Here is a 27,865-nt window from a genome sequence, read left to right on the forward strand (position 1 = left end):
ACAGGGACCTGCCTGCCAGGAGGGGCTGGGAGGATGCCAGTCTGAGAAAGGCTGTGGCATCCAAGAGAAAGGTTCACATTTCAAAGTGGGAGAGAAATGAGGCAACACTTCCTACTTCAAGGTCAGTAAAAAGTCTGGTTGTAGTCATTGGATACGGGCGAGGATTTAGGGAAGTGCTGAGGGAGGGAAGAGAAGGACATGAACTTCACAGAATGAATTTATATTTCTTCCACACCCCCAGAGTCCAAGATAGTTGCTGTTTCCAGAATAGTTCTGCGTAGGAAAACTACAGCTTTGAAGAGCCAATTTAGATGCTTTATTTAGACACTTCTTTAAACCTGATCTGTTCTGCAACTTGGATTTATATTCCTGGGCTCGTTTCGTCTGTTGTGTGCTTTCCCCCAGTGTCACCTGGGTGTTTGCTCTTTGCCCTCTCCAGCTGTGGAGGTGGAAAAGCTGCTTTGGTTTGCAGTTCACACCTCTGCTTACAGGCACAAACAGAATGTCAGATGCTGATTTGGGGGATCTACTTTGTGCCATTTCCACTTCTGTTTTTTCAGGCAAATATAGCCCTGATGGAAAAATATAGCCTGGGTTTGTCTGGGAGTCTCTGACTGAGATTCCTCCCCCTTTATCTGTGCACAGGCACAGTCACAAACTGCAGTGACACCACGCAGCTCTGCTGCCTTGGCCACCTTTCTGAGCCAGCCACCCCTCAGTGCTGCCTGACTGTGATGACAACCTGACACAAAACACATCCCAAACACACACCAGGGGATTCACACCCTGGGATCCTTTTTGGGTTCAGGCCTCAGAACACCCCACACTCCACATCCCTCCTGTGATCACCCCGTGATTCCCCCACTGCCACGTGCTCTGGGTGACACCTGAACAACAATGCTGCTGCTTTCTCAGGATTATTTCTTAATTAACTGATATTTTTTGAAGAGAAACTCCAAGATAGATTGTGTGTTTGTGGTTTGATTCTCTTCTTTTCAGCAAGCACTAAAATAATTCAAAATTAGCTGGGAATTGTCTGTTCAGAATATGGCTGCTAGGAAATACTTCATAACAAAAAATAAGTGTTAATAAAGCCATGATGAAGGAAACACCCAGGAAACTGAGAACAAGGACTGCAGGTTATGGAGCATGAGGTTAAAGGTCTGTGAGATTTCTCCATATTTCCTTTTTTTGGGGAAATATGGTGGAAAAAAGGGTCCAAGGTTTGTAGGCTGTTTGATGGGCTGTGCTGGGAACTTCTTCCCAGCTGAGCTGTGCTCCTACCTGGAAGGTTGTTGATGTAGCCTCCATCCATGAGGAGATGCCCATCCTTGGGGTCACACAGGGGGGGCATGTACCCCGAGAGGGACATGCTGGCACGGACATACCTCCACAGGGAGCCTGCAGGATGGAGGGAGGGGTGGAACCAGCATTAATGACCCAGCACGAGTTACTGCCACAGTGGGGGGAGGTTTGTGCACTCATTAAAATAATCAGGAGGCAGAGGCTTTCCTCAGAACACTGCGAGGAACTTATTAAAGCAGTTTATTATTTTCTGTACCAAAATCCTGGCTAGGAAAAAACCAAGATTATGCAAACACACTACCAGGCAAAAGCCCCAGAATCTAGAGTTTTAAGCCCATGCCTCATATTTACTGCCTTCAAGGAGATCTCAGCACATGCCTGACTGCAGGAATCATCTTCAGGGCTTTGTGGGGCTGAGGCTGATAAGGGAAGGGAAAGGTTCCTCCTGGGGACAAGGGGACACACAGAACAAGTGCAGCTAAAGCCATTAAGTTCTACAGAGATCCACAGACTTTTAGCAGGACCTGAACATGAAAAATACATGCTGTAAAAGCCCAAAAATTCTCTCTTCCCTCCTCTGCAACAAGCAAATGTTTTCACTTGTGAAACCACTGCAAGTGCTTGGTGGGGATCACATCTCCTCTTGGACCACTTCTGTCAGTGCTGTAAGGAACTAAGTTATAATTCTTTAAGCTGGTAGAAACAAAGTTTAATCAAGCAGAAATGGATTGGATCTGTTTCCTCTAAAACATTCTACTTTAAGGATCTTAAACACTGATTCTTCTCTTAACATTTGCATTAGCTGAATTGGGAAGACACTGCATTTCCAAGGGGCCTTGTCTGAGAAGTGAATCTTTAAAATATCAAGAGTAAGTGAGCCTTGCAGTGTTGGCTCAGTGCTCAGTAATTAACTGCCTGGTGCTTCAAACAGCAACTCTTCCCAGCAAACTGGGAACTGATTTTTCTTTTTCAAACAGATCACAGTTCTGTTTCTAATTATAACCCCAGCACTCCTACTGTTAGCACAGGTTAACACTGGCAGATTTGGGGTTTGGTACGAATAGTTTGAGTTGGAAGTTCCACCTAAGAAAAATGCTGACTTTCTGTGTTACACCTCACAGACCAAACCAAGATGGGAAATGACAGCAGCTGGGAACTTAATTCCTCTCCCTTCAGTGAATTCTGAAGATGACCATAAAGATTCTCCAGCTGATTTCTCTCCTTATATTAAACTTCCACAGGGACAAGCAGCTCGATGGAGTGACTTTCTTGACCTCAATTTGCTTAACCTGCTGTGGAAAGGGAATACAAAGCCCCTAAAGGGAGTTAATCCTTTTTTCTGTTTGTTTTAGCTGCCCTGGTTGCCCCTGATCAAAGCCCCATGTCCTTCAGGGGCTTCCTGCTCCTGAACAGCAGGAGTGGACAGTCCTACCCCAGCCAGCTCCAAGGACAGAACATCAGAGACGTGGCAGCAAAGGCTTCAGCTCCCCAAGGGAATATCTGGGGCACCTGGAGGCCTGTGCTGCCTTCAGTGAGTCTGAGTCACTGCCCTGTCACCTCAAATAGACAAAAGCCAAAGCCAGTGTCCCACAGGGATGTCACCAGGTCAGCAGCTCGGATATTTCTCCCTGCTCGCTCACTGAAGTACATCAGTTTTCCTCCAGAGAAATAAGAAGGACTGGCCACAAATGAGAACCTAACCCAGCCTCTGCTTCAGGCACAGAAATCTGTTCTTGGGGAAAACAGTCTTTTTTTTTTTTTTTTTTTGTAATGTGGAATTTGAATCTTAAAAGGTTTTGATTGCATTAAGTCTGATTTGTGGCTAAAACACCTGCACTTCAAGGGATGATCTAAGGAAACAGAATGGTGTCAATGGGCCCATTTTCTCCTTGAACAGTGAACTCAGCATCTTCTTTAATGTCTTCCCCACAGCTCTCTTCCTTGTTACCTGTGTACAACCCCAGTTTGGTGCTCAGCAAATAACAGAGAAGGGAAAAACAAAAGGAAAGACAGATTTAAAGGTGAGAAAAATTCCAGGCATAAGGAGTGACCCCGAAGCCTCACATCACAATTTAAGACCTGGAGAGGGTCAACTGCACACTCACCATCCCTGTGGACCCTCATGGCTGAGGCAGTGATGTCAGTGGTGATGGTGAAGTAAGGAATCCACAGATCCTGCAACAGAGGAGGTCCCAATTTTAGTAAATCTGAAACCTTGCACTTACCTACCCCCCCTGCCTGACACAAACCAAAGCAACAACCTCTGGCTCTTACCAAACAAAGCTGCAAACACCTGCATGGATGGAGGAACACCCCTCAGTCCTGTGTCTGAATTCACACATTTGTTTCTTATGTAGACATTTTGTTCAGAACCAAGGCAGAAAAAAATCCTTATTTCCCTTTTCTTAGTAGAAGAAGCCCTTGTTCCAGCAGACTGTCCAGCACAGAGAGGCCTCCTCACTCAAACCAGAGGTCACCTTCTGTGTGATGTCTTTATTTTCCTCTCAGGAAGGGTGGGGGTTTGATGGCCCCCCTCTCATCCAAAGGGATCCCGAGGCTCTTTGGTGCTGGAGGACAAGGTGAAGGGAAGACTCACCTTTTAGATGTTTGGTTCTTATCTAGGTCACAACACCTGCTGCTTTTGGCCTCCCCTGGGGACATGGCACTAAGCAAGAGAGATCTCTGACCTCACCAGTGTGGCCCCTGCATTGCAACCAGCTGGTTCCACTCAGGGGATGTTTGTCCCCCATTCCCAGCAAGTCTCCCATGATCATGTTCTCCATGGATCAGTGTGCAAACTATTGACTTCCTCAACCCCAACCTGGGCAGCATCTTCCCTGCCTTGGTCCTCGAGACTTCACAGCCCAAGGCAAAGAGGGAAGAACATGATTTATGGCCTCGTGGCTGAACAATTTGTACCTCCTGGTGATGGGGCCAGGGGGCATTTGAGCAGGAAACACAGACCCAAAGCTGGCAACACCAAACTGTGGAGCATGAGCTACAGGAACAAAGGATCCTGCAAGGCACATCTCCAAGAAGATCCTAGAAGTTGAATGAGATCCTGCAGGGTAACACAGCAGAGGAGTGCAGAACAGAAGAAGAAGGGTGAGATACAAAAACAGTGGCCAAGCCAAGTGCTTTGTGCAAGTTTATTCAACAAGACCAGACCAAAGCAGCCACCCCTGCTCCTGGCAGGGGAAGTTCTCCTTTCAGCCATGTCTGCACTCACATCCTAGAAAAAGCAAATGGAATGGTGACCTGCCCCCTGCACAGGGGTTTGCTGGAGAGAGGGCAGTGTTGGAAAGTCTCCATGGTGTCTGGTGAAACGGTAGCTGGGAAGGGGAAGGAGCAGGACTTGTCTGAGTAAACTGAGCTTATCCCAGAGAACAGCTGATGCTGCTCTGTCAGTCAGCAAAGCTGAAACAACACTCTAGAGGAAAACCTGCCTTCCCAGCTGGCCTTTGTTCCTGGGGCACAGTGTGTGGGCTTTCTGCAGCACAGCCTTGACGGGTCTTAAACTCCAGTTAACTGGGTTTGGACTCCAGTGCCAGTAGGAGCTGGAAGGCCTCCCTCACTGGTCAGGCTGTAACTCCTGCTGTGAGTTTCTGTGCTGTTCAATCTGAAATTCTGCACTGCCATGAAACAGGTTTATTTCTAGAGAGTTTAACCTCTTCAGCAGCTCTGCAAAGATGGTGGGGCTGGGGAGGACTCACAGATGCTGCACCAGTATCACAACCCAGCTGGTGTAAATGCCAGAGGAAGGAGGATGAATAAAGTGTGACTATGGGAGTATTAGGATGCCTCTCCACGCTGAAGATATTCTGGTAATTGCAGATCCCAGTGTACCAACCATGTTTTTAAGTAAAAAGAGGGGAAAGGGGAAAGAAGCCTCTCTGACACGTCCTTTCAAACACCTGCCCAGAGGAAATGAACCCAAGCCCAACAAGAAGGAATAAAGACTGCATTGCTGAGGGATCCTTCCACTGGTCTGAAACAGGACTTAATAAAACCTTGTCTGGTTTCTCACACATTAACCCCCAGTTTACAACAGCATTTTGGCACGAGGATAAAAATTCTGGCATGGCGAGTAAAAATTCCAGAGCCTGGTGTTCTCCAAAAAGGATGGATGATTTCAGAGGAAAATAACTGTATTTCTTGAGAAATTTCCTTCAAGTGCCCTATCCTTGGTTCCTGTGTCCCAGTGCCCTGTCCTGGGTTTCCATGTGCCCTTGGAAGGACGTGCAGAGGCTGATCCCTGCTTGGGGAGCACCCCTGGCTGGCAGCTGCTGCAGCAGTGACGGGGTTGGTGTCATCAGGGCTCCCCCACAAGCAGCACTGCTGGGAATTCAGAAACACCCACATTGCAAGGAAGGGTTGGCAAATTCGGGAGAAAATGGAAACCTCCCTTTCAGTGTCAGAAATAACAGCTCAACGTAAGTGCTTCTGCTCCTGGCTCTGATGTAGAAGAGGGAGGAGACACGTGTGTGTCACCTCACAGCCATGGGCAGCAAAAAGCAGGATCCAGCCCAGTGCTTCTTAATTTGAAGCTTTCACAGAGGGAGGGTCAGTGCCCACCCAGCCCCTTGGGGAGGAAGTTCCCAGGTGCTGCTACAATCCCTGTGGATCCTGCCGGGAAGGAGCAGTTGTGGATAAGCCTCTAAACTCACCCTCTGCTTGTAAGGCTGTAATTAACTCTTACATTATTAATACCTATTTCCAGCTGGAAATCACTGCTACCCACCCAAACCCACTGCAACTCGTGAGAAAAGATGGATGTCTGCAGTTTGGATGCTTTAAATAGTGCTTTGACAAAACATTTGTTCAAGGCTTCATGTTTCCTAGTCCAGCTCCTGTGACTTCCTCAGTCACCCTTTACCCTTGGGCAGCTCCCAGTTCTTCTGCCCAGTGCCAACTGGTTGTCCTGTGCTGATAGTGGGAATTGCAATGAAGGAATAACTGCCTTTTCCTGGCTGAGCTACACAACATTTGTCCTTATTTATCTGAGGGAAGTTCCCACAGGAGGAAACCTTTGGGCATGAGGGGTTTTGCTGGTGATGCCCAGCACAGACTCACAGAGGTGATCTGTTGGATGTCCCAGAACTGGTGTTCTCTTGGACAAAACCTTCCTGTGACTGCAAGGGTAGAACAGAACATGCAACTACAGGTGCTACAATTCCTAAGGAAGGAACCTGCTGCATCTTAAAAGGGAAGTACAATGAACTGACTGCTGGAATCCAAGCAGTGATAGAAAGAAATGGTCTTGAGCTGTGCTGGGTAAGGTTTAGGTTGGGTAGTAGGAAAAACTTCTTCATGGAAAGGGTGGTCAGGCACTGGAACAGGCTGTGGTGGAATCATCATCCCTGGCAGTGTTCAAACATGTGCAGATGTGGCACTTGGGGATGTGGTTGAGTGGTGCCCTTGGCAGTGCAGGGGGAACAGTTGGACTCCATCTCAGAGGGCTTTTCCAACCTAAACAATTCCATGATTCCACAGAGCAGGGGCACCTGAGCTCAGAGGAGATTTTCTTCCACGTTGTCCCTCTCTCCTCAATGCTCTGCTCAGGGTTATCCCCCAGCCTCACCCTGCCCTGCCCCACCCAAACTCACTCCAGGGGAACCCAGAGGGGAAGTGGAGCTCTGGGGGCTCTGCCTGAGGCCAGGAACCCACATCCAAACAAGTGCAGAGGAGCTGGACAGTCCCTGGACAATCACATGTTTTCCACCAGGCACTGCTGAACCAAACATAGGAGCTGGAGCACTGCAGGAAGGGACCCACATGATTTTGGGTCTGCCAAACGACACCACAAAAATAATCCCAGTCTCTAAAGGATTTATCACTCCCAAACCTGTTTGTTTCCAGCACCATCCCCTCTGCACAACAAACTGCTATTTTCAGCCATGTGATGATTAATCACTTACTTTCATACTTCCACTTCAGTAGGGAATGTTTTGGATTATTTTTAATAAATATATTTAGAGTCTATACAGTGTTGATTTGCTACATAACCTTTCATCACAAGGATTCCAAACACAGGAATAATTCGGTTAAAATTGAAAATGAGGTAAGACTGCCAGGCTATCCAAACACTCCCTAAGCTGGGTGATCTGGGAAGACAAACATGGATAATGTGCTTCACAATCTGCTGCTGCTGAGGGACAAAGGACAGGTGGGGTTCCCAAGGTGGCTGTTGGCTCAGGTGGACCTGTCAACACCCAGCAACTGCAAAAAGGTCACCAAGTGCAAACCAGGACACAACACACTCTGCCATTGCTGCAGTTCTCAGCAGCCTGCTCAGAAAAACTCACTCCAGCTTCAAAAATGAAATTTTTAAGAAGCCAAACCAAATGCTACCCAACTCAAGCCCTTCTCTGGTGTGCCCTGAAGGTCTCTGAAGACCTTATTTGCAGAAAAATAATGATGGAACAGTCTCAGCAATTCTCCTACAAGTGTCATGAGCGTCACTTGTGCTCTCAGACAATGGGATCTCTTTGTCAAACAGAAGTGGCTACAAATAACCTACAACTTGTGTTTTCTAAATCCACCAAAAAGAAAGAATAGGCTCCTTCCTGTAGTCATGTAACATCACAGTCACACTTCCACCATATTTTTAGTCATCTCACAGCCCCAGATTCCTTATTAGCATGGAAAAAAAGCTATTTCTGCTGCAACAGAACACAGTGACATCATTCCCTAAACATGAGGTGAATAAGCACCTACCTCTATCTGCTTATCTTTGAAGATGTTGTTGATGCTGTTGTTAAAAGCTGCTCCAGAAAACATAGAGGTTATTGGATAGGTCAGGTCTAAAATAGTCTTAAACACCGAGTTCATAACCTAAAAATTAAACAAAAAAAAAAGGTATTTGAGAGGTAAATATAGGCCAGAATCCATATGAACGTGAGCTTTAATGGCTGCAATTCCAGAGACATCATATTCCAGAGTTTAGAGCCGACATGTCAGAACCATCACAAGTGTGAGTGCAGAAGGTGCAGAGGGGGCAGAAATACACCTGCAAAAATCACAACCAGGAGCATCTTGTGTGGTACAGAAATGAAAAACCAAAAGCAGCAGCAACCTCAGCAGCCAGTCTGCAACAAAGCTGGGAAAATGTGCATTGTGTTGCTTCCCTGGTGCCCCAAAATCAGCCCATCCCACAAAGCAGCAGCTCAGCCTCTGCACATGCACATGGATGGTGCAGCTTTATCCTTCATCATTTGTCAAATAACAAAAAGATATTATGAGTTATCTCCCTCTTCACCATCCTTTCTGCTGGTTCAGCAGTGTGGGAAGGAAACCATAAATCCACAGCAGAGGAATCCATCCCTTAGCCCATCTCCTCTCATTTGGGGCCACACCTAATTTTTTCTGCCAGTCTGGAAGCTTTTCTCTGCCTCAGTGTTTAAGCACCTAGAAAATTGTGTCTGGGCTTCCTTGGGACTGCAGCAATGTTCAGTCAGCCACACATCACAGAGCTTTGAACACTTTCCATGGCTCAGGGTTGATAATCTGCCATTCCAAACTGAGTTATTTGGTTATGTATGTTATGGACTCAGCATTTGGATGCTGCTACAATATCTCTGCACGAGCCAGAGAAACCAAACCCCATCAGGATTCTTAAGGCATTATAAAGCCCTTTTACAGCACAAACCAGGCATTGTGTCTCTTTTAAACACACATCTCTTGGAATTAAGCTTTCATGGGGTTCTTTTTTCTTCATTTCAACAGCATTAATACACCTGTGCACTAACCTATTAGATAAAAGGATGAAAATCCCTGACCTTTATGGCATTATGACCATTGTATTTGTCTATAACCAGGGTATTGGTGTCAAATCCTAATAAATCCTAACAAAATTCGCTGCTTTATATATTGCATCTCAGTTTAAATGCAATAGATGACAAAAAAACCCAATTAATCCCTTCCCAATTAAACTGGGTTTCACTGGGCAAAATATTTCTATTGGATGAAGTATCTTCTCTCTCTACATGTTCTCTATAATTTAACAAACAACTTCACAGAGAGCAGAGAATCACAGCCAGGCACAGAACATGGAACAGCCTCAAACCTGCTGCTAAAGCAGCTGTGAGCAACATCTGGCCTTGGCTTCACTCTAACAGTGATTTAAGGAGCAGCAGAATTAGCTGCTTTTAAATATATATAAGGGATCTGTCCAGAGAATACATGCCCAAGTATAAAAAAAAGGTCCTTAAAAACAAGTATATGAACAGGAAATGTGGGAGAACGTAAAAGCCTGAGCACAAACCCAATTATGAACAGTCATCTTCATTCACATCTTCATTTGGGGTTTGATGGGGTGAGTACAGACATGCTACCCACAGCTTCAGAGTGAAATGGAATTACTTCTGTACTTAAAATAGGGCTTAGGTCTCTGACAGATAGTCACAGATCTAGTCACAATGATTAGATCAGGGGAAGAGGCATTTACAAAAAGCCCTTTATTTAATACTGAAGAAAAACCTCTCCCACTCAGCACCAACCACTTTCCTTGCAGCAAATGATATTTCTGATGCTGAGCTTCTACATTTCCCCTGCAACTAATGCCCACAGTGAGCTTGCCCATGAACAAAATACTTCTAATGAACAGTTCTTCCTTAATATTCTCATAGCTGGAAGATGCCTTTCCAGCTGATGCTGATGGCCAACAACCTCCCTCAGCCTTCCAAGAATAGCTGCTCCCACCTCCTATTCCCAGATAAATCAAGTTAAAGGTCACCCTCTGGAAAGGCAGATGGAGCCTCTTGGTTCTTGCTCCACTTCCTACCAAGAGGTCAAGGGCCATGGGCAGGGACACCTTCCACCAGCCCAGGTTGCTCCAAGCCCTGTCCAACCTGGCCTTGGACACTTCCAGGGATGGGGCAGCCACAGCTTCTCTGGGTAACCTGGGCCAGGGCCTCCCCACCCTCAAAGGGAAGAGTTTTTTCCTAATTTTTCATTAAATTCTCATGAATTTTTTTTCTACAGCTCTGCTGCAAGATGAACTTTCTTTTAAAACAGACCTTCAACCCTAAAATCTTTTAGTAAAGCGACCCTGGGGTTTACAGCAGCTTCAGCAAGGAAGGGACAAGGTTCTGCTCATGCAGCAAACACATGGGATGAGGGACAAGAGGAATTTTCATCTCTGGTTGTTTTGGGTTTTGATGGTAAACTGGGGTAATTATGCTAAACTGGTGTCAAAACCCAAGACAATCCCAGGATTTTTTAGTGTTCCTGAGTCTATAAAAAAAAGCAAAGGTATGGGAAAACCTGTCGCAAGACCAAAATTTTAAAACAGTTTAAAAAACTAAAAACAATTTTAAAAATTTCCAGTATTTTTTTAAATTACTCCAAAGAGCATCCAGATTTTCCTTTAGTGCCTCCTCAGCGTTCCTGTATAAAGTTTTAATGATCAAAGCAAAGGAATTCACACAGAAAAACGTTAAAGACAAAATAAAAACATAACTCAGGGCAACGGTTTCAGGTAAACAGCACTACAGGGATAGATTTATCCTGAAGGCAGGAATTACAGATCATGGGAGTTCAGATTTAAAGGCAAACTATTAAGAAACCTAAGAGTTTAATAAAATTAGAATGAATCCAAGACACCATAGGCACCTCTGAGTCAGGTAAAGGTGAGAAACGGATAAGGAGGTAGGGGTATGTTTAAATCAGATTTAGCCATTTTGTTAAATAGGGTTAACATTCATTAGCATCTCATCTGCATGATCATTAGTGATGTGATCACTGCAGGGTCAGAGTAGGATGGTTTGGGGCCTCAGCTGGGCACCTCAAAGCAACAGGTACATTGGGATTTTGGAGGCAGCCTTTTACCCGAATTTCCCAAGTTCCAACTCTGATTTAGGGTTAACTTCAACACCCCAAAATAACACAACTTAAATGGTAAATATGAACCAGACCACCACATAAAAGAAGATTTTTCTTATAGCTCTTAATATAAAAAAAACCAAACAAACAACAATAAAATTAAGATTTAACAAAACACACCCAGCACTTTTTGTCTCTGTGGTGAATCCTCTGAAATGCAGAATTCCCTGTGCAGAGGGAACACTCCAGCTGGCTGAGCCAAGGGAAAAGCACTCTGCCCTGCTCTAATTGCTGGCTGGAGAGCAGCCTGGGGATCAAACTTCCCAACTGCTCCATGAGGTTTTAAAGATGCAATTCCGCAGTCCCAGAGCTCTGCTGAGCCCCCTGGCAGGGGGACACTGTCCCCGAGCCCCAGCAGCTGCACCCAGGGCAGGGTCTCTGCAGCTCAGGGACACCCAAGGCAGGTTCTCTGCAGCTCATCAACCCCAGTGAAGAGACAATATGTGCCTGTTAATTAACACACGACCTGTAACGAACCTCTGAGTTATTCTGGATTTAACCTGGGTGTGTTAAAGCTGCTTTAGCCCCTGTTCCCTCCTGCTGTGCCTGACCCAGTGCTGAACAGCCCCCAACACAGGGACTGGCACCAGTTCCCAGCTGATCTTGCTCAGGAGGTGCCTTTCCCACACCATCCTTGTGCCCATCCAGCCTGGCAACATCTCCCTGCTCAGCTCAGATCCTGTGTTTGTTTGCAGGGCTCGGAGCTGTTGTTGTACATAAATTCTGGCACGGGAACCAAATCAGAGTGTGGGATGAGAAGTGATTTACGAAACACTGCACCTACTAATGATCCTCCCCAGTAAAGAGGCCATTTGTGTGCATCCCACCCTCCCCATCAGCCCTGCTCCTGAGCCCCACGCTGCTCCTCCACCTTCCCAATCCATCCCCAACCTGCACCAGGTCCCACAGGGGCTGTGGGTGGGGGTATCACCCAGGATGGCAGAGAACAGCTTGTTCCTCAAAACAACAGATGGAGAGAGCTGGGGGGGCTCAGCCTGGAGAAAAGGAGGCTCAGGGGGGACCTTCTGGCTCTGCAACCCCCTGACAGGAGGGGGGAGCTGGGGGGGGTTGGGCTCTGCTCCCAGGGAACAAGGGACAGGAGGAGAGGGAACAGACTCAAGCTGTGCCAGGGGAGGCTCAGGTTGGACATCAGGGAACGTTTCTTCACAGAAGGGGTTGTCCAGGCCTGGCACAGCTGCCCAGGGCAGTGGTGGAGTCCCCATCCCTGGAGGTGGCACTTGGGGGCAGGGTTGAGCGGTGGCCTTGGCAGTGGTGGGTGGACTTAGTGATCTTAAAGGTCCTTTCCAATGGTTCTGTGATTCCATGAGGAGTATCAGCATCCAGTCTAACAGCAGATTGATCTGACCCAGCTGAGGCTGCTGATTCTGCCCTCCCCATGCCCTGGGCCAGCCCGGCTGCCTCTGCAGCAGCTCATGGAGCTGGATGGGCAGTACCACAACAGGGAAAAACCCCCAAAAGACTAATTTCTGGCCAGAGCAGCTTGTTAAACCACAATATCTCCCAATGTGCAAATACTAGAGCAATGTCAGAGGCAGAACCTCAGGGCTGCTGCCTCAGATCCCCCACATTTACTGGAGCTGTCAGTGGCAGACAGTGGCAGACGTCAGATGGCCCATCATCCCACCCAGCCACCCCTCATTCCCATTATGGAAACCCTTTTAGCTTTCTATAACCACAGAAACCACACTCCTATAACCACACTCCCTTCCACAGTAGAATGTTCCACTCTTTGTGAAATATTTATACTTTGAAATATTAATTCTCCAATTAAAAACCCCAACAATCTGCAAACATGAAAGCTTTGGCTTGTTTGCTTTGCTGGTTAAATTGAGGTACAGAAGATGCACAGAAGCAATAAATAGTAACTAGTCTGACTTGGAATTTTCATATCCCTCTGTATTTTGAAAAAAGAGTCATTTATTTCTTTGCTGCTTCATTTGGTCCAGAAAACACATCCCATTAAAAACACCCCTTCTCCCAGCCCCAAGTGTACAACTAGAGATATGCCAATTTATAAAAATACCAAAGCCAGAAATAACTGCAGGATAAACCCAGCGTTTAGTTTGATGGATTTAAAAGATAAATAAAAAAAGATCAGCGTTAACTAATCCATCCCAATGAAGACATTTCCAAACTGCCCCCAGGCTGAAAAGGCCAGGCTGCAAGAACCTGCACAAAGAGCTCTCAGCAATAACCTTCACCAGCACGAGCTGACAGCTCCAGAGGAGCAGGGTCAGCAGGTTCTGGAGCAGGGAATGCTCAAGCCTTTCTGCAGAACGCTGGCTGAACAAAGGAGCTCCCAGAGCATCTCCTGCACAGCCACCACCTCCCACAGTGGTCCTGCTCTGGAGAACAGTGGGAATGGTCCTGCAGCTTTGGGACACTGGGAATTTGGGGGTTATCTGATGGGTTTGTCACCTCTCACACTCAGTCCCTTTGGGTGGATCTCCCAAGAACCCCCAACAAACTCCCTGCTGTTCCCCACAGCGCTGGGGCTCAGGGAAAGGAGCCCCTTTCCTTGCTCAGTCCACAGCAGCTGCAACACGAGAGACAATAACTCAGAACAGCCACTGATAAAAAAATTTACAGTCCCCCCAAACCACTCTGAACATTCACTGTGATCTTGGAGAGAGGGTTTCATGGCTCTTTAACTTACAGTGCAGTCATTCTCTGGACAGTGCTGTTACCAGTGGGACGGGCCCCAAACAGAGCAGGCTTTGCTTTTGTCATTCTCAAACCCTTGAACAGTTTCTGGGTTGGATGTGGATCTATCAGAACACTCATGAAAGACCTCAGGAAAATCCATTCTTCATTAATAAGATGAAATGTTTGCTCTAAGAGAGGTCATCAACCCCTCCTCCTGCTACTTATTTGCAGATTTCAAGGTTCCAACAGCTTAAACAGCCCAGGGCTGGAAAAAACTTGCCTTTTCCTTTGTGAAACATGCTCTGAGCTTTGCAACTTGTGGTCAAAAGCTATCAACTGATTAAATGCCTTCATTTCATCCTTAACTATTCCTGGTCAAAGTGAGTGTGATTCCAGCTTAGGCTGGCAGGGTCCAGAGCTGCAGTGCTGGAAATGAAGCTGGCTTGGATGGGAGCACAGCCCTGGGAAGCCCAGGAAACAGTTCTGACTCACCTCCTGCACAGGAGATCTGACAAGGTAATAAACAACCAGGGAGCACTCTGGAAAAGAGGAAAATTCCATGGCTGTAGCCTAGAGCTGGGAGAGAGGGCAGTGAGCCATGGGGTGCTGGGACTGGAAAAACAGTGCAGGGAGGTACCACCACACACTCATCCTGCTCAGGGGCTGCCCTGTAAGCACTTGGTGGTGACCAATGTGGGAAATAGAGTGCAAGGTTAAAGGGGTGTCTGAAACAACTCAGGGCAGTTGGTTTTATGTGCTTAATCTTGAGCCTCCTCCAGCTTTGTGATTCCAGCAAACTGCTCTAGATCATAAACAGTTTATGTTTTGGGTGCTTCCCAACCCAGCCAGGCACAGGCAGTTCTTAAATAAAAAGCACAAAATCCACATTCTTCTTGCAAACAGTGACAGGGAGGTGATCAGAGCCCCACAGTGCTCTGCCCACCAGGACAGCACAAACATGTCAGGGCTTAAATCTGCATTTCAGTACCCCAGACTGTCCAGCCTGCAAAGGAAGTTGGAAGCCAGAGAGGGGCCCTTTGTCAGGGACTGTAGTGATAGGACAAGGAGTGATGGGCACAGATTGAAAGAAAGGGAATTTAGGTTAGATATTAGGATGAAATTTTTTCCTGTGAGGGTGGGGAGGCCCTGGCACAGGTTACCCAGAGAAGCTGTGGCTGCCCCATCCCTGGAAGTGTCCAAGGCCAGGCTGGATGGGGCTTGGAGCAACCTGAGCTAGTGGAAGGTGTCCCTGCCCGTGGCAGGGGGTTGGAACAAGATGAGCTTTAAGGCCCATTCCAACCCCTTAACATTTTATGATCTTACCAGGATACAGTACATTCCATCTCAAAGCCATGGCAGGTTAGAAGACACGTGGGAGAGGTAAAGAGTGTCCATGTGCCATCAACAGGCTCCTATTTCTCCCTAAACCCAAGATCTAAGCTGACCCAGAGCTTAATCTCATTTACAAAATTCCCTGGATTGCTTCATTTTCAATAGAAAACCTACAGGAAAATGCGGGTTTGATATGGAAAATACAAAGCTGTAACCAGCAAACCTCAGAAGTAACACCCACCTTCACCTTCAGTCAGTCTGAACCAGTTTCACCTGCTGCTAGTACAGTTTTTCTCCAACATCTTATCAATAAATAAAACCAGGGCCAGGTTGGACAGGGCTTGGAGCAACCTGGGCTAGTGGAAGGTGTCCCTCCTCATGGTAGGATGTTGGAACAAGATGAGCTTTAAGGTCCCTTACAACCCAAACCAGTCTGTGATTCCATGATAAATAAACTCACCCACTGAAGTCACCATTTAAAACAACCTTCCCAAACTTTGGGTTAACTATGAAAATAAGTTTTTGTTTGTATTAAGCGTTGAAAGTTAAGAGTTTCTCCTGGCCCAGAGTCCCAGCAGTGTGGAGTGCAGGCAGGACCAGGAATGACACGTTTGTAGTTAGTTTAGAGAAGGATTACCTCTGTCACTCAGTTCCACTGACAACTGACAGCATGTGAGAGAGAGAGAATCACACAAGAGAGAAACACATTTGTTGAGAGTCCGAATGGAAACAGATTCCAGCACATTAAAAGGGAAGGTAAAACAAAGATAAACACAGGTGAACACCCTGAAACAACATCACTGTGCTGGCAGTGTGAGTGGGATCTGTGCCCAGCTGAGTGGGGCATTCAGCTCCTGCCCCCTCGGACAGGGAGCAGCTCTCCCAGGGTGCCAGGAAGGGCCCGTTCTGTGGCACAGACACCAACATGCAGCTGGGTTCACCTTCCCTGGGTGCTGCCAAGGCCGTGCTGGGCTCTCCCTCCACCATTCCCGTGCTCACCATGGCCCACTGGCGGGCTTTGATCCTCATCTGGTTGTAGCTGCGCTCCTCGGCGTACAGGGCGCTCATGAAGGCGCCGATGGACGTCCCTCCAATCATGTCCACGGGGATTCCAGCTTCAATCAGTGCCCTGATAACACCCACCTGGGAGCAGCCCCTGTGCCAAGGAGGAAAGGAAAAAGCCATTATCAGACAAGCAGCCACTGAAAGGATTGAAGACATGAATGGTTCTCCTAAGGAAGAGGAGCATGCGCCGGCTGAACCGTCAGTCTCTTCCCAAACAAGCCCCAGTGCCAGGAACAAACACTGTGAATGCAGGAATCTTCAAACAGACTCCTTGAGGATCTGAGGGAACACAACCACACAGCCTGGCTTGGGTATGAAAGGCAGCGAGATGAAGCAGCCAAGAATGAAGCCAGAACAGGAGAGGGGAAAGTCAACATGGCTTTGAGGGAGCAAAATCTACTGGGGTCCTTCCAAAGCAGCCAGGAATGGCTGGATTTCAGAGCTCTTTCCACAAATTTTTTTTCCAGTGGCTCTTCTCAAAAAGTCAGCCAGCCTGGGATCATGGGAGGGAGCACTGCATGGATTAATAACCAATGTGAAGATGAAAACAAAGAGCAAGAAGAGATGAACAGCCATGAGAGGGCAGAGGTTTAGTCTGCACACAGACCCAGGAGAGGGGCAGATGAGGAGGCAATGACTGAGGATGATACAAATTCCTTCAGGAGAGTAAATGTATTCCTTGATTTCAAAAAGTGCAGAAGCAACTCAGAGCAATGATGGAATCAAGTGATAAACAACAGATGACCCTCAGATGGGACAAGAGGAAAACAGAAGCAGCAATGCCCCTACAGCAACAAGCCCTTATCCAGCTCTGCTCACGTGGATTTGGGAACCACTGGGAATATTCTCTGGAAAACATTAACCTACTGTTCAGTGCAAATTCAAGTGGCAAATCAAAGCGACCAGAATAAAACAGAAAACATAAGAACATACATCCAGGATGGACCAGCATTTGGAAAACTGAAAGCAAGCTCAGGCTTCTCACCCAAAAAAAGAAGGAGCAGAGCTAGAAAATGACAGAGAGAAGCACAAAAGATGACCAGAATATGGGAAGGACTTCATATAAGAACAAACTAAACTCAAATCACTGACTAGAGAGGACCCTGACTGCTGGGAGACATGCAGGGCCAGCAATGATATCACCAGGCAGAGATTTTAATGCAAAGGAAAGAATTCACAGACAGGTGTATGCAAAGCACAAATTGGGGAAACCACTGTTACCACATGCTGAAGAGGTCAAATCACAAATGGATTTAAATGTGGAAAGGATGAATCAAAGGTACAGGCTGTCAGTGGCTACTAAAGAAGACAAATGGGAGGTGCACGCTGGTGTTCAGGAGGCTCAGAAGCTGCTAATTGCTGCAAATACTCGTTTCTGAAGCAATCACTGCTACCTCCCATCAGAGATGAGAGAGCAGAGGTGGAACGTTTGGACTGATCCTATAAACACCTGATCAAATCTGATTTTCTATCCCCTAATGGGAGAGGGATCCCTGTCCATCCTACAGAAGCATTACAGAAACAGAGGAACTGGCACTGGAGGCCAATTGCCTTCAGAGCAGCCCAAAATTACAGCCTCTGCTTTCAAATGCTTCATCCAAAGAGCACAAAGCATTTGGATTAGTTCACCCCACCTGGATGGATGTTGTGCAATCTCAGCCATAAAAACCTTCCTTTTCCCATTTTCATCCCATTTTTCTGTCCCTGGTTTGCTCTATTTCCATCCTCCTTCCCCCCTTGCTGTTTACATCCTATAAATACTTGCTGACAGCTGCCAAGTCCACCATAGGTGTCATTTGGCCAAGTTATGCTGAACACATTCTTTCCATCCAAATAAATCCCCTCCAGCTGCTGAAATGCTCTGGGACAGGTTCGTGGTTATCCTGGTGTAAATGACTTCAATGACAGGCCTGAGCTGGTGTAATCCAAGAGCAGAAAACGGCTCATTTCCCTTCCCTCTCCAAATTTTCCTTCCCCTCTTCTCCTACTGCTTTTTCTTATCAGATGCCCTGAGTTAACAGAATTATGTTTTCATCCTGCCATTGTTTTCAAGCCTCTAGAGTGCACCTCTTTTTGCACTCTGCTGCTCCTGCCTGGCAATTCCCACTGCCTCAGCCCTGATGTTCCACCAAGGAACAGACCTCACCCTACCAACCTGCTCCCTGGAGACAGCCTACATCATGTGGGGTTTTTAAGACATGTTAAATACCTTCAAGTATTTCCTACTTGGAGGACAATTTTAAACAGCCCAGGACCAGCTCCAGACTGGATTCTCTCCCTTTAACTGGTTCTCCAAATTCACACGTCCATAAAATAAGAGGGATTTGATGTGATCACTCTGGATTTGTTCCTGCTTTGCTGCATGATGCCTTTGAATGCATAACAAAAGATCATTATTACTTATACTGGCAAGCCAGTCCCTCCATGCTGTGCATCCACAGGGTCCCTGCCAATATCCAGCTAAATGTGTGACAGCCACAGGTCTCCAGCAGACACATCGATCCCACAGCACTGACCTGCAGGATGGGCATCAAAGTACTTTTCTTGCTTGTAAAGGGACACCCTGTAAGCTGCCAGACTAAATTATGTTTCATTTATACACAACCACAAAGCTGATTCTTCCAGCTCCAGCACCCTGAGCAGGAGCATTTGTGAGGGAATGTATTTGTGCAAACTAAATCCTGAATCCCCCCATTTCTCCACGTACCACTCGGCCTCCTGAAAGACATAAATGGGTTTTTTTTCTCCCCTTTCCCTACAGCTTGAGGCCATCATTACCCCAGCAACATGAAAACTTCTCAACAACTCCTCACATTGGTTCTCTCTTGGCCACTTCTCCGCAGCTCCCAGCTCCACAAACACGGGCAGGCTGCCAAGGGAGCCGTGTGCTGTGCCAGGGACACACATCCTGCTCCCTGCCAGCGAGCTGGAGCATCCCAGGGAGCTGGGCTGGGCAGCTCTCAGACTGCAACTGAAGAGGAAAACAAACTGAAGCCAGGAGCTAGATCTGTGTTAACAGCCAGAGTACAGGGAAATAAAAACCAGGGATCGTGCACTCCTTGTAATACCAGGCCTGATTTCACAGGGGACTTGTCCTGGTTTAGGGCAACATGTGGAAGTACAAGTGTTGGGCAAGAGGAGCACAAAGGGAGATCCCTCGTGCCAGTGCTGTACACACACAGCAGTGTCAGGAAGAGACAGGGAAAATCTCCAGTTACCTGGATGACGTGGAGCTGAATGCCACTCACTCCAGGTGAAAGGAGGACAGGAGAGTCCTGTTAGACAGGAGGAAGGAGCATCCCAGAGAGGGGGTGCACACACTGTGTGTCACTGGAGCTGCACACACAGCTGTCCTTCACCTTAATGCTGCCTGAAGGTGCAGCTGGATGGAGCATCTCCCCTGCCAGGATTGATGCCTGCCCCAGGGCAGTGACAAGGACTCCTGGCAGTGAGGACAAGAGACTCACAAGATGGCTCTCAAATCCTCTGCACCAGAACCCAAAGATTCACCCAAGGAGTGCAGAGTCTGTATATTAACTCTTTTCCACTGTGTATCACTCCCCAGGACAGGCCTGATCCATTAGTGCCCTTTGCAGAGAGAGCAGAACTGGCACCAACCAGTGTGAGAAGGAGCTGGAAATCAGAGCCAGGCTCTGCTCTCACCCTGCCACTGCCTCAGCCTGACCTGAGCGAGGCAGGGCATGGGCTGCTCTGGGCATCAGCTGCCCCAGGGGCTGCTCACTGCACTGCTCTCCAGCTTGTGCTCAATACACTTCAAAAGCCTCCCAAAGCAGTGCTGTACTTGCCAAATTCCAAGCACCATTCCTTCTTTACTACTAATGGTTACAAAAAAAGACCACGGAAGCAGGGAGGGGAGTTATGGGGTTGGAGATATGCTTCCCTAAATACCACAGCCCAGCACACAGACAGCTCAGGAGAAGGACCTGCAGGAAAATTCCTGCTCCTGAAATGAGCCCTTGCTTTCATCTCCTGGGGAAGTGCCTCTGGCATGTGACTGTAATGCAGGAAGGCCAGAGCACAACTGATAAAAGAAAAATCCTCCTGTGAGTCGTGCATGTGTCAGCTCTGCACGTGCCTGCAGAGCTGGGATTAGATCCGGCTCAGGAAGGAGGGAGAAACACACAGGGCACTCCAGATTAAAGCAGGAATGCAGGCTGTCCTCCCTGCTCAGGGCAGGGGCTGAGGAAAACACAATCAGTACAAAACCAGAGCCCCTATACCAATATTTTTCCCACAGCCACGTTTAACACATCAACAGACTGGCAGCATTAGAAGGAATAACCCCGACCCTGGGAACAGCCAGAGGGGACACTCGTTTTTCAGACTGAGGGAGCAGCAAGCCTGCAGCTCAACCCCTCCCAGAGCCCACTTCAGCTTCAGAAAGGTAGGGAAAATCCAGCTCAGGCATTCAGCCTCACCAGCACCCATCTCTCCTCCTAATTGACTCAGCAGGATGAAGGAGATCTCCTGAATGCTCTGAAGAGATGCTATTTCCTTTGGTTAGAAAAGGATTAAGGTCATGGATGCTGCAGAGCTCTACTGTGTTTCCTACCAAAGCCCCCCTGGAGTGGACACACAGCTTCCTGCCCCTCCTTCCTGATGTAGTTACCTGGCAAAGAAGGTAGAAAAATAGAGGAATTGTTGAGGGGACTTTATTAAGCTTCACCAGAGCCCAACAAACCTGAAATGGAGGAGCCCTCAGAAGCTTAAAACTCCTGAAGCAGAAAAGCTGTAAAAGCAGTTTTTCCCTCATTTAACAGCTCTGAGTGCTGCCTGATGAGCAGGGGAGGGATCACCCAGGGCAGGGGGAAGTGCCCTGGGCTGGCACTGCTGAGGCACCTCAGTCCTGGTGTCTGTTTTGGGCCCATCTTGACAAGAGAGACATTGAGGAGCTGGGAAGGGGCTGGAGCAGCAGGAGCAGCTGAGGGAGCTGGGGGGGCTCAGCCTGGAGAAAAGGAGGCTCAGGGGGGACCTTCTGGCTCTGCAACTCCCTGACAGGAGGGGGGAGCGGGGGGGGGGTCAGGCTCTGCTCCCAGAGAACAAGGGACAGGAGGAGAGGAAACAGCCTCAGGCTCTGCCAGGGGAGAGTCAGGTTGGATATCAGGGAAAATTTCTTCATTGTCCAGGCCTGGCACAGCTGCCCAGGGCAGTGGTGAAGTTCCTATCCCTGGAGGGATTTAAAAGATGTGTGGATGTGGCACTTGGGGACACTTGGGCAACCACTGCCCCAGTTCTGCTTTGAAAACACCAGGAAAATTGAAGGTGACTGAGCTTTCAGCCCTTGGCATTGTCAGCACATCCCAAAAATCACCAGGCTCACTGGCACTTCCCAGACCAGGATCCCAACACTGGAGCTGGTAACTGAGTCTGCAGGTCTTGGAGTGACAGGTACAGCTACAACCATTACAGAACCATCATCTGAGTAACAAACACCCTGTGGGATGGTGGTTGGAGATGCTTCTCAGAGTCATTGTGCAGGTGCTTGTTGTACTGGGGAAAGGAGAAGTTGGATATTATTTATATGAAGGGCTATGGAGAGTGGCATCAGGAGAGGTAAGAAACCTCATCTTTATATAAGCAGCAGCATTTTATGGTGTGTTCTGTGGCTGATCCTGCCACTGAGTGCCTCAGTAGCAAGTCTGCTACAAGTTGCACCTGGATTATCTCCAACTGGCACCTTCAAACTTTGCAGCTGCATCAAGACATGCAAACATCACTTGGAAATCTAACCCTGGTTGTGTCTTCCCAATAACACTATTTCCCAGGTTTCCTGACCATAAAACTTCCCAGCATCGTAAATTTGCCAGAATAATTGCAGTGATTATCTGCCAGCCCCAAAGGAGAACAGAAACCAGAGCCCTGCATTTCTGCTCCTGCAGAACCACACGTGCGCTTACAAGGAAGCTCCCAATCTTGACAACGTTAATTGATTAATTAACTAAGCACCATTTCTAAGCTAAATAGTGTGAGCAATCCCACATTAATGGGTTCTCATCCTAACATCCATCTACCAGCAGGATCTTTCCCAGGAGCTGGGGAAAAGCTTTCTCTCTTCCACTGCCCACACGTATTGATCCAGAGGCCTGAGTTCTTCCTGTCTTCCCCTCCATTAACAACATTCATTCCATTCTCCCACTTAGCTTTGCTCTCACATTCCCACCATCTCCTTAAGCCAGAGCTAAGGAGCCCTCTCCCTTTGGCCTTTCCATGCTGTAGAGATCACACACTGACCCTGTGCTAGGCAGGCACATTCAGCAGGAAAAGCATCTCCTATTTATCACAACCCCAGTGAAACCACCTTCCTGCAAGAAAATCCCAATACAATGTCCTTTTATGGCCTTGATCTTGTTTCTGCTTTATACATGAACCTTAGAACAAGCTTTAAACAAAGAGATTTGTGCCTGACACAGAAATAAATGAGCAAAAGTTGCTCAGTCCTTCCAGGTCTACCAGCCCAGGAGTGAAGGGATATGTAAGGCATTGGAGGGGAGAAAAAAACCCCACAAAATGAAGTAAAACTACAGAAAATACACCAGGGTTTTTGTTTTCTGATCCCAGCTGCCAGCAGCACGCTCTGGGAGGAGCACAGGAGGAGGGAAGGGGGGTTGAATGACAAACTGCACCCACTTGGGGACGTCACACAAAATCCTCTCTCTTACTCTGAGCCAAGAAAGGATTCAGTTATCTGCAAAGAAAGATAATTTCTTTGGAAAACAAATATTTCCTCCTTTCCCCACCCCTTTGAGACTTATTTATGAAAAGTCTTGCAAGAACCCATTTTGAGCAGAATTAAGACCAAAGCACTTCAGGGAATGTAACTGTGAATTTACTTAGAATTTCTCCAGTCTCCTGCTTCTTAGTAGGAAAGCTCACTGCCCAGGCAGGGTTGGAGATTCCCCAAAATCACAGCAGCACAAGAACCACAGTCCTGAAAGCTTATGGACTTGCCAACAGAGCATTACAATAGCTCCATGGAAAGTGTTCCCTCCAACAGGGAACACAGCACATGTTTTTTCAGCTGATAAAAAATGAAGTGCAAAACCAGCAACAAGAGCTGACCCACAACTCCACCACCTTGTTTTTAATTTCATCTGTTTATCCAAGTGCTGCTGTGAATAAATGAGTTTGGTGGGTTGAAGACTGGAGATCAGGGCAGGAGAGTCCAAATAAACCACTTGCAATTAATTTTTAGGTTTTTTTTTTAAGCCATAACTTTGAAGGAGATGACTCCCAAGCTCCTGCTGCTTGCAGGGTTTAATAGAAGCCATAATAACCTTCAACCTGTGTGGCAGATGGGAGCAAATGAGCAATTACACACGTGCTGCAGCTGGGAAAAAGAAAAAGCAGATCATGAAGCATTAGGTGGGTGCCAGGCCATCTGAACATGGCTTTTCTGGGCATGTGATGACACAACTCACTGAGCAATCAGCATTGAGGGCTGGCAGCAGCCACACACTCGCTCTGCCTTCAGCACAGCTCACTTGGGGGAGAACAAACACGGCTGCAAAACACGAGTGACACATCCCGAGCTCCCGGCACACGGGATGGTTCATCCCTCCAGGAATCAAAGCAGAGCCTCTCAGGAGCAATTAGGCTGCAGCCTCTTCCCCACCATCTGCAAACACAGAGCCTGAAGCCCTCCCAGGAGCTCCCAGCCTTTGTCTCAGGAGGTTTTTGCTCAACAGCAGCAAATGCTCAGAACTCACTGATTTATTTTTAGGGGTTGGTTTTTGTTTGTTCGAACAATGTACTCTAGGGCTGACCTGGATAAGATTCAAAGTAGGTGTCCAAACATAAGTTATCATTCAGATTAGGCATCCAAGTATCCAGTTATCATCATTTTTTCCAAGGAAGATCCCACCTTTGTTACCTTTCTCCTTCAGCCTCTACAAAACAGCAGCAAAACACCAAGTCAAAGGTGTAATTTCATCTTAAGGATAAAGAGTTTTGATGCTTCTCTGCTATTTTACCTTCTGAATATTGCCCTGAAATCTGCTTTTTGAAAGACATGGGGAACCCAGGAGCCTGAGTGCATGGCTGACTCTGGAATTCAGCTTTCCACCTGCTTTACCTGCACGTGGCAGTGGATGCTCCACTGGTGACAGGAGCACAGACACTGGGCACAGGCCACTTCTCCAGGCACCTACAGCAGTAATTACAGGCTCTGAAACCACCAACCTGAGCTTCAAAAAGGGATGTCACACAGAAAAATTCCACTCCACTGTGCACTGAGACACAGATACTTATCTGCACACACAAAAACCATAACAGAGGTCACCAAACAGCTCCCCCTCCTCAGAAATGCTCCCAGCCCAGCACAGGCTGCACATGATGGAGAGGGAGGGCTGGAGGCTGCAAAGGCCACGAGGATTAACCTCAGAGCTGCCAACTTTCTGCCTTTCCCAAGTCAAGAGACAAGATTGGCCTGGTGTACAAAGGGATTACTTTGAAGAATGGGAATTGGAGGAAGGATATTTCAAGTATTCAGGGGTGTTTTTTCCATGACACAAAGCAGATTCAGCCCCTTTTGTGTCATTTTGATACTTCCCTACTGCAGAAATCCTGCTTCATCAGCTGTTACTGGGCATTGACAGGCTGCAGATGCTGCACAGCAAGCTTTATTTTTCCATTTAAAATAAAGGAAGAAGCATTTTTCAAGTTCTTTTCATATTTCAGTTTCATTTCCTGGAACTTTACAGCACTACGGGGATGAGGAATGGGATCCTTTTAGCAGCACATATTCAAGACCTGTCTTTCTACAGAAGAGGAAAGCAGAGCCCTGATGTGCCAGTTCAGTACCTTGAGCAAGCACTTGGAAATGGAACAGAAATTTCATGGATGCTGCCTGAGTGCACCAGGGGGAGAGAACAAAAAGACAGGAACTGCAAAAATCCTCACCCTTTTCTCACATAGGTAGGAACTGGGAAATGGTGTGAACTGAGTGCAGGAGGACCCAATCTGAGCCAGACTGGTTCCATCCAGGACTGCCAGACACAGGCTGGAGACAGGGATCTGGGATCTGGGCCGAGCCCAAGCAGAGCCCAGCACCCCACACAACCTCCCCCAGGACAGGGCTGCACCCACAGCAGCAATGCCAGGTCACACATCCCCACATCCAGCCAGTGACCTTCCCATGACCCCAGGAATGCAAACACACCTCCCAGTCCACCAGGACAGACCCAGGAACCTGCTGGTTCCCACCAGAGCCCTCTCCTGCAGCATCTCTGCAGGATGGGAGGAGACACTGGAGCTGACACTGCCCAGAGCCAGCTGGGCAGTGGGGGGTCCCTCCTGCCCAGAACAGGCTAAAATATCCTAAAATCTCAGCAGCCCTTGCAAAAACCTTGGCCATGTCTTGGCAGTGCACCCAGACAGCACAAAGAGGGTTACCAGCAGCCTGGACACTCCTCTGCATGCTGGGATAAACAATTAACTTCAGCAGATTGACTGGGTGGCAGGTTTTAAGCAAATTCCCCAGACATATCCAACCCATGAGATGGGAGCATAAATCCATTTACATTTGGAGATAACAATACCCTCTTAAAACCCCAAACAATTCCTCCTGATAGTGGTTTATCCTTCTCTTCCATCCAAGTGCTTCAGAGCAATCTCTAAAGGGTGACCTTCCCAGCTGCCAAACACTTTGGTTTACACAAGGAGGGCACAGCTATAAAAGTGTGAGCCATTTCCTCAAGCCCATGTGACATCAGGAGCTGAATGTCAGTGATGTTAAATCCTGCCTGCCCCTTCCTCTCTCCAGGGATTTAACCCTCCACAGCTGCCAGTGACTCGTGGCACCCTGAGCACCTCAGAGAGGCTGGTGTTGCTCTCCCAGAACTCTCCTAGCCAAGGTCAGAATGAAGAACAATGGTTTTAGCAAGGATTTTGTTTCATAATTTACTTCAGAACAGGCGTTTTCTCAGACTGTGTTTTTTGAACACTTAAAAAAAGCAAACCAGGATATAATTTTTACCCATTTCAAGCTTTCAGCCCTCTGTTCACCCTGAGTTTTAAGCACTGTGAGACAAAACAAAACAAATAGCTGTACCCCATTATGAACCACTGAAAAAAACCTTGCAATCAATAATCAATTTGCAAACACGGTGCGGTCCTGAAGCTCACTGCATGATCTGGAATGATTTCAAAGCCAAGTGCATTTCTGTTGACACATGGGGATACCTCTGGTACATGGCAGAAGCAGTTGGCAAACTGCATTTTTTTGGTAATAATTCCTTTGAGAGAGGGCTTGAAAGCAAAGACTGAGAAAGGAAACAGAGCAAGTGTAAAGAAGACAAGCAGGAATGAGAGTGGAGCAAAAAGGGGGCAAAGAAACTGGGAAATCTTAGAGCTTGGGTGTGTTAGAAAGGGAAAAGAGGAAGACTGACAGACACAGGTGGGAAAAGAAAAAGGGGAAATAGGTTGTATATGGTCTAGATAGGAATGGAAGTGTGGAGAAACATTATCTTTATATATATATATATATATATATCCCTCACACCCTGGGATGCCCCTGTTCAGACTCAGTCCAGGGTAAGTTTTAAACCCAGCAAAGGAGCTGAAAAACATTTACTGTGTTCCAGTATGTGAGGAACATCAAGAGGCCAGGAAATTCCCATGGGCTTTTCTTTCATCCCTTCTGTAATCTCTATCTTGAGTATGTTTAGGATCCCCAGAGGTAATGACACTGCTCTGTTCTTCCTGGCAGTGTTTTCCAAGGCTGCCCCTGGAAGCACCTTCTGAATTTAGGCAGCAGGTTCCTGCCCTCTCTCCCCACACTCTCCTACCAGCACATTGTGTGGGTGCTTGTGGTCATGTTTAAAGGTTTAAAAAAGCAACTTCCCTCATGTTTCCAGGTCCTACCCTGTATCTGAGGTTCAGTAATTTATCTTATGGAACCCACCACCTCCACTGCAAGTTCTGCAGCTCTGCAGTGGCAGTTTTAAGACAACGTCCACGCACACACTTCTCCCACTGACAGGGTAAAAAGCCTCCTGTCATTAGTTACCTGTCACAGTTAAGGAATAAAAATTAATCTTCCTTAACTGCTGGAACTGAATCTGAAGCACCTGCACCATAAAACTTCACTCAGTCTCCCCAGGAGATTCTGTTATTGCCCAAGACTGAACACCAGGGTTTCATAACCAGGACCCTGCTCTCGCCTGCTACAGCCTGGAAAGTGAGTTGTTTGAACCATGGGAGCAAACTGTCCACCCCAAGGACAGCACTTTGTCATTGGAGCAGAGTTTCCACCTCAAATTTCAGCTTTTTATTCCTCAGGTGTTGCATCACACGCTGAAAGCCGGGCTATGAGATGTCAACCCCACCACTGCACCACCAGCCAGCTCCCTGCACCCCAGGGAGGCCAAACCTTAGTCCTGACCCAGGAGTTGGCACTTTTATCAGGCCCTAGAAGATCCACTAAGCTTAGACATTTTCTTTCCCTGTGCTTCTCTCTGCTTCTGTGGATCACAGAGCAAAAGATGACAGCCCAGAAGGGATCTGAGCTCCCAGAGCTCCTCTGGAAACCAGACCTTCCCATGCTGCTATTTGACCTAGTTCTTTGTAGAACTAAAAACAGCCCCCAAAAGCAGAG

General features: G+C 47.4%; 1 protein-coding gene across 2 annotated transcripts in view; it reads right to left on the bottom strand.

Annotated features, from left to right (window-relative positions):
* The window catches only part of PNPLA7 (patatin like phospholipase domain containing 7), a 133,170-nt gene that overhangs the window by 17,875 nt on the left and 87,430 nt on the right, over positions 1–27,865 (bottom strand). For both annotated transcript variants that reach the window (XM_027649990.1, XM_027649989.1), the window contains exons 27-30: positions 16,186–16,342; positions 8,023–8,139; positions 3,411–3,480; positions 1,285–1,401 (exon numbers count right to left, since the gene is read on the bottom strand). In XM_027649990.1, coding sequence (XP_027505791.1) covers positions 1,285–1,401; positions 3,411–3,480; positions 8,023–8,139; positions 16,186–16,342 — 461 coding nt within the window. The remainder of the gene's footprint in view (positions 1–1,284; positions 1,402–3,410; positions 3,481–8,022; positions 8,140–16,185; positions 16,343–27,865) is intronic.

The sequence above is a fragment of the Corapipo altera genome, unplaced genomic scaffold (assembly GCF_003945725.1).
Source record: "Corapipo altera isolate COAL_440 unplaced genomic scaffold, ASM394572v1 268, whole genome shotgun sequence".
NCBI classification, from domain to species: Eukaryota; Metazoa; Chordata; class Aves; order Passeriformes; family Pipridae; genus Corapipo; species Corapipo altera.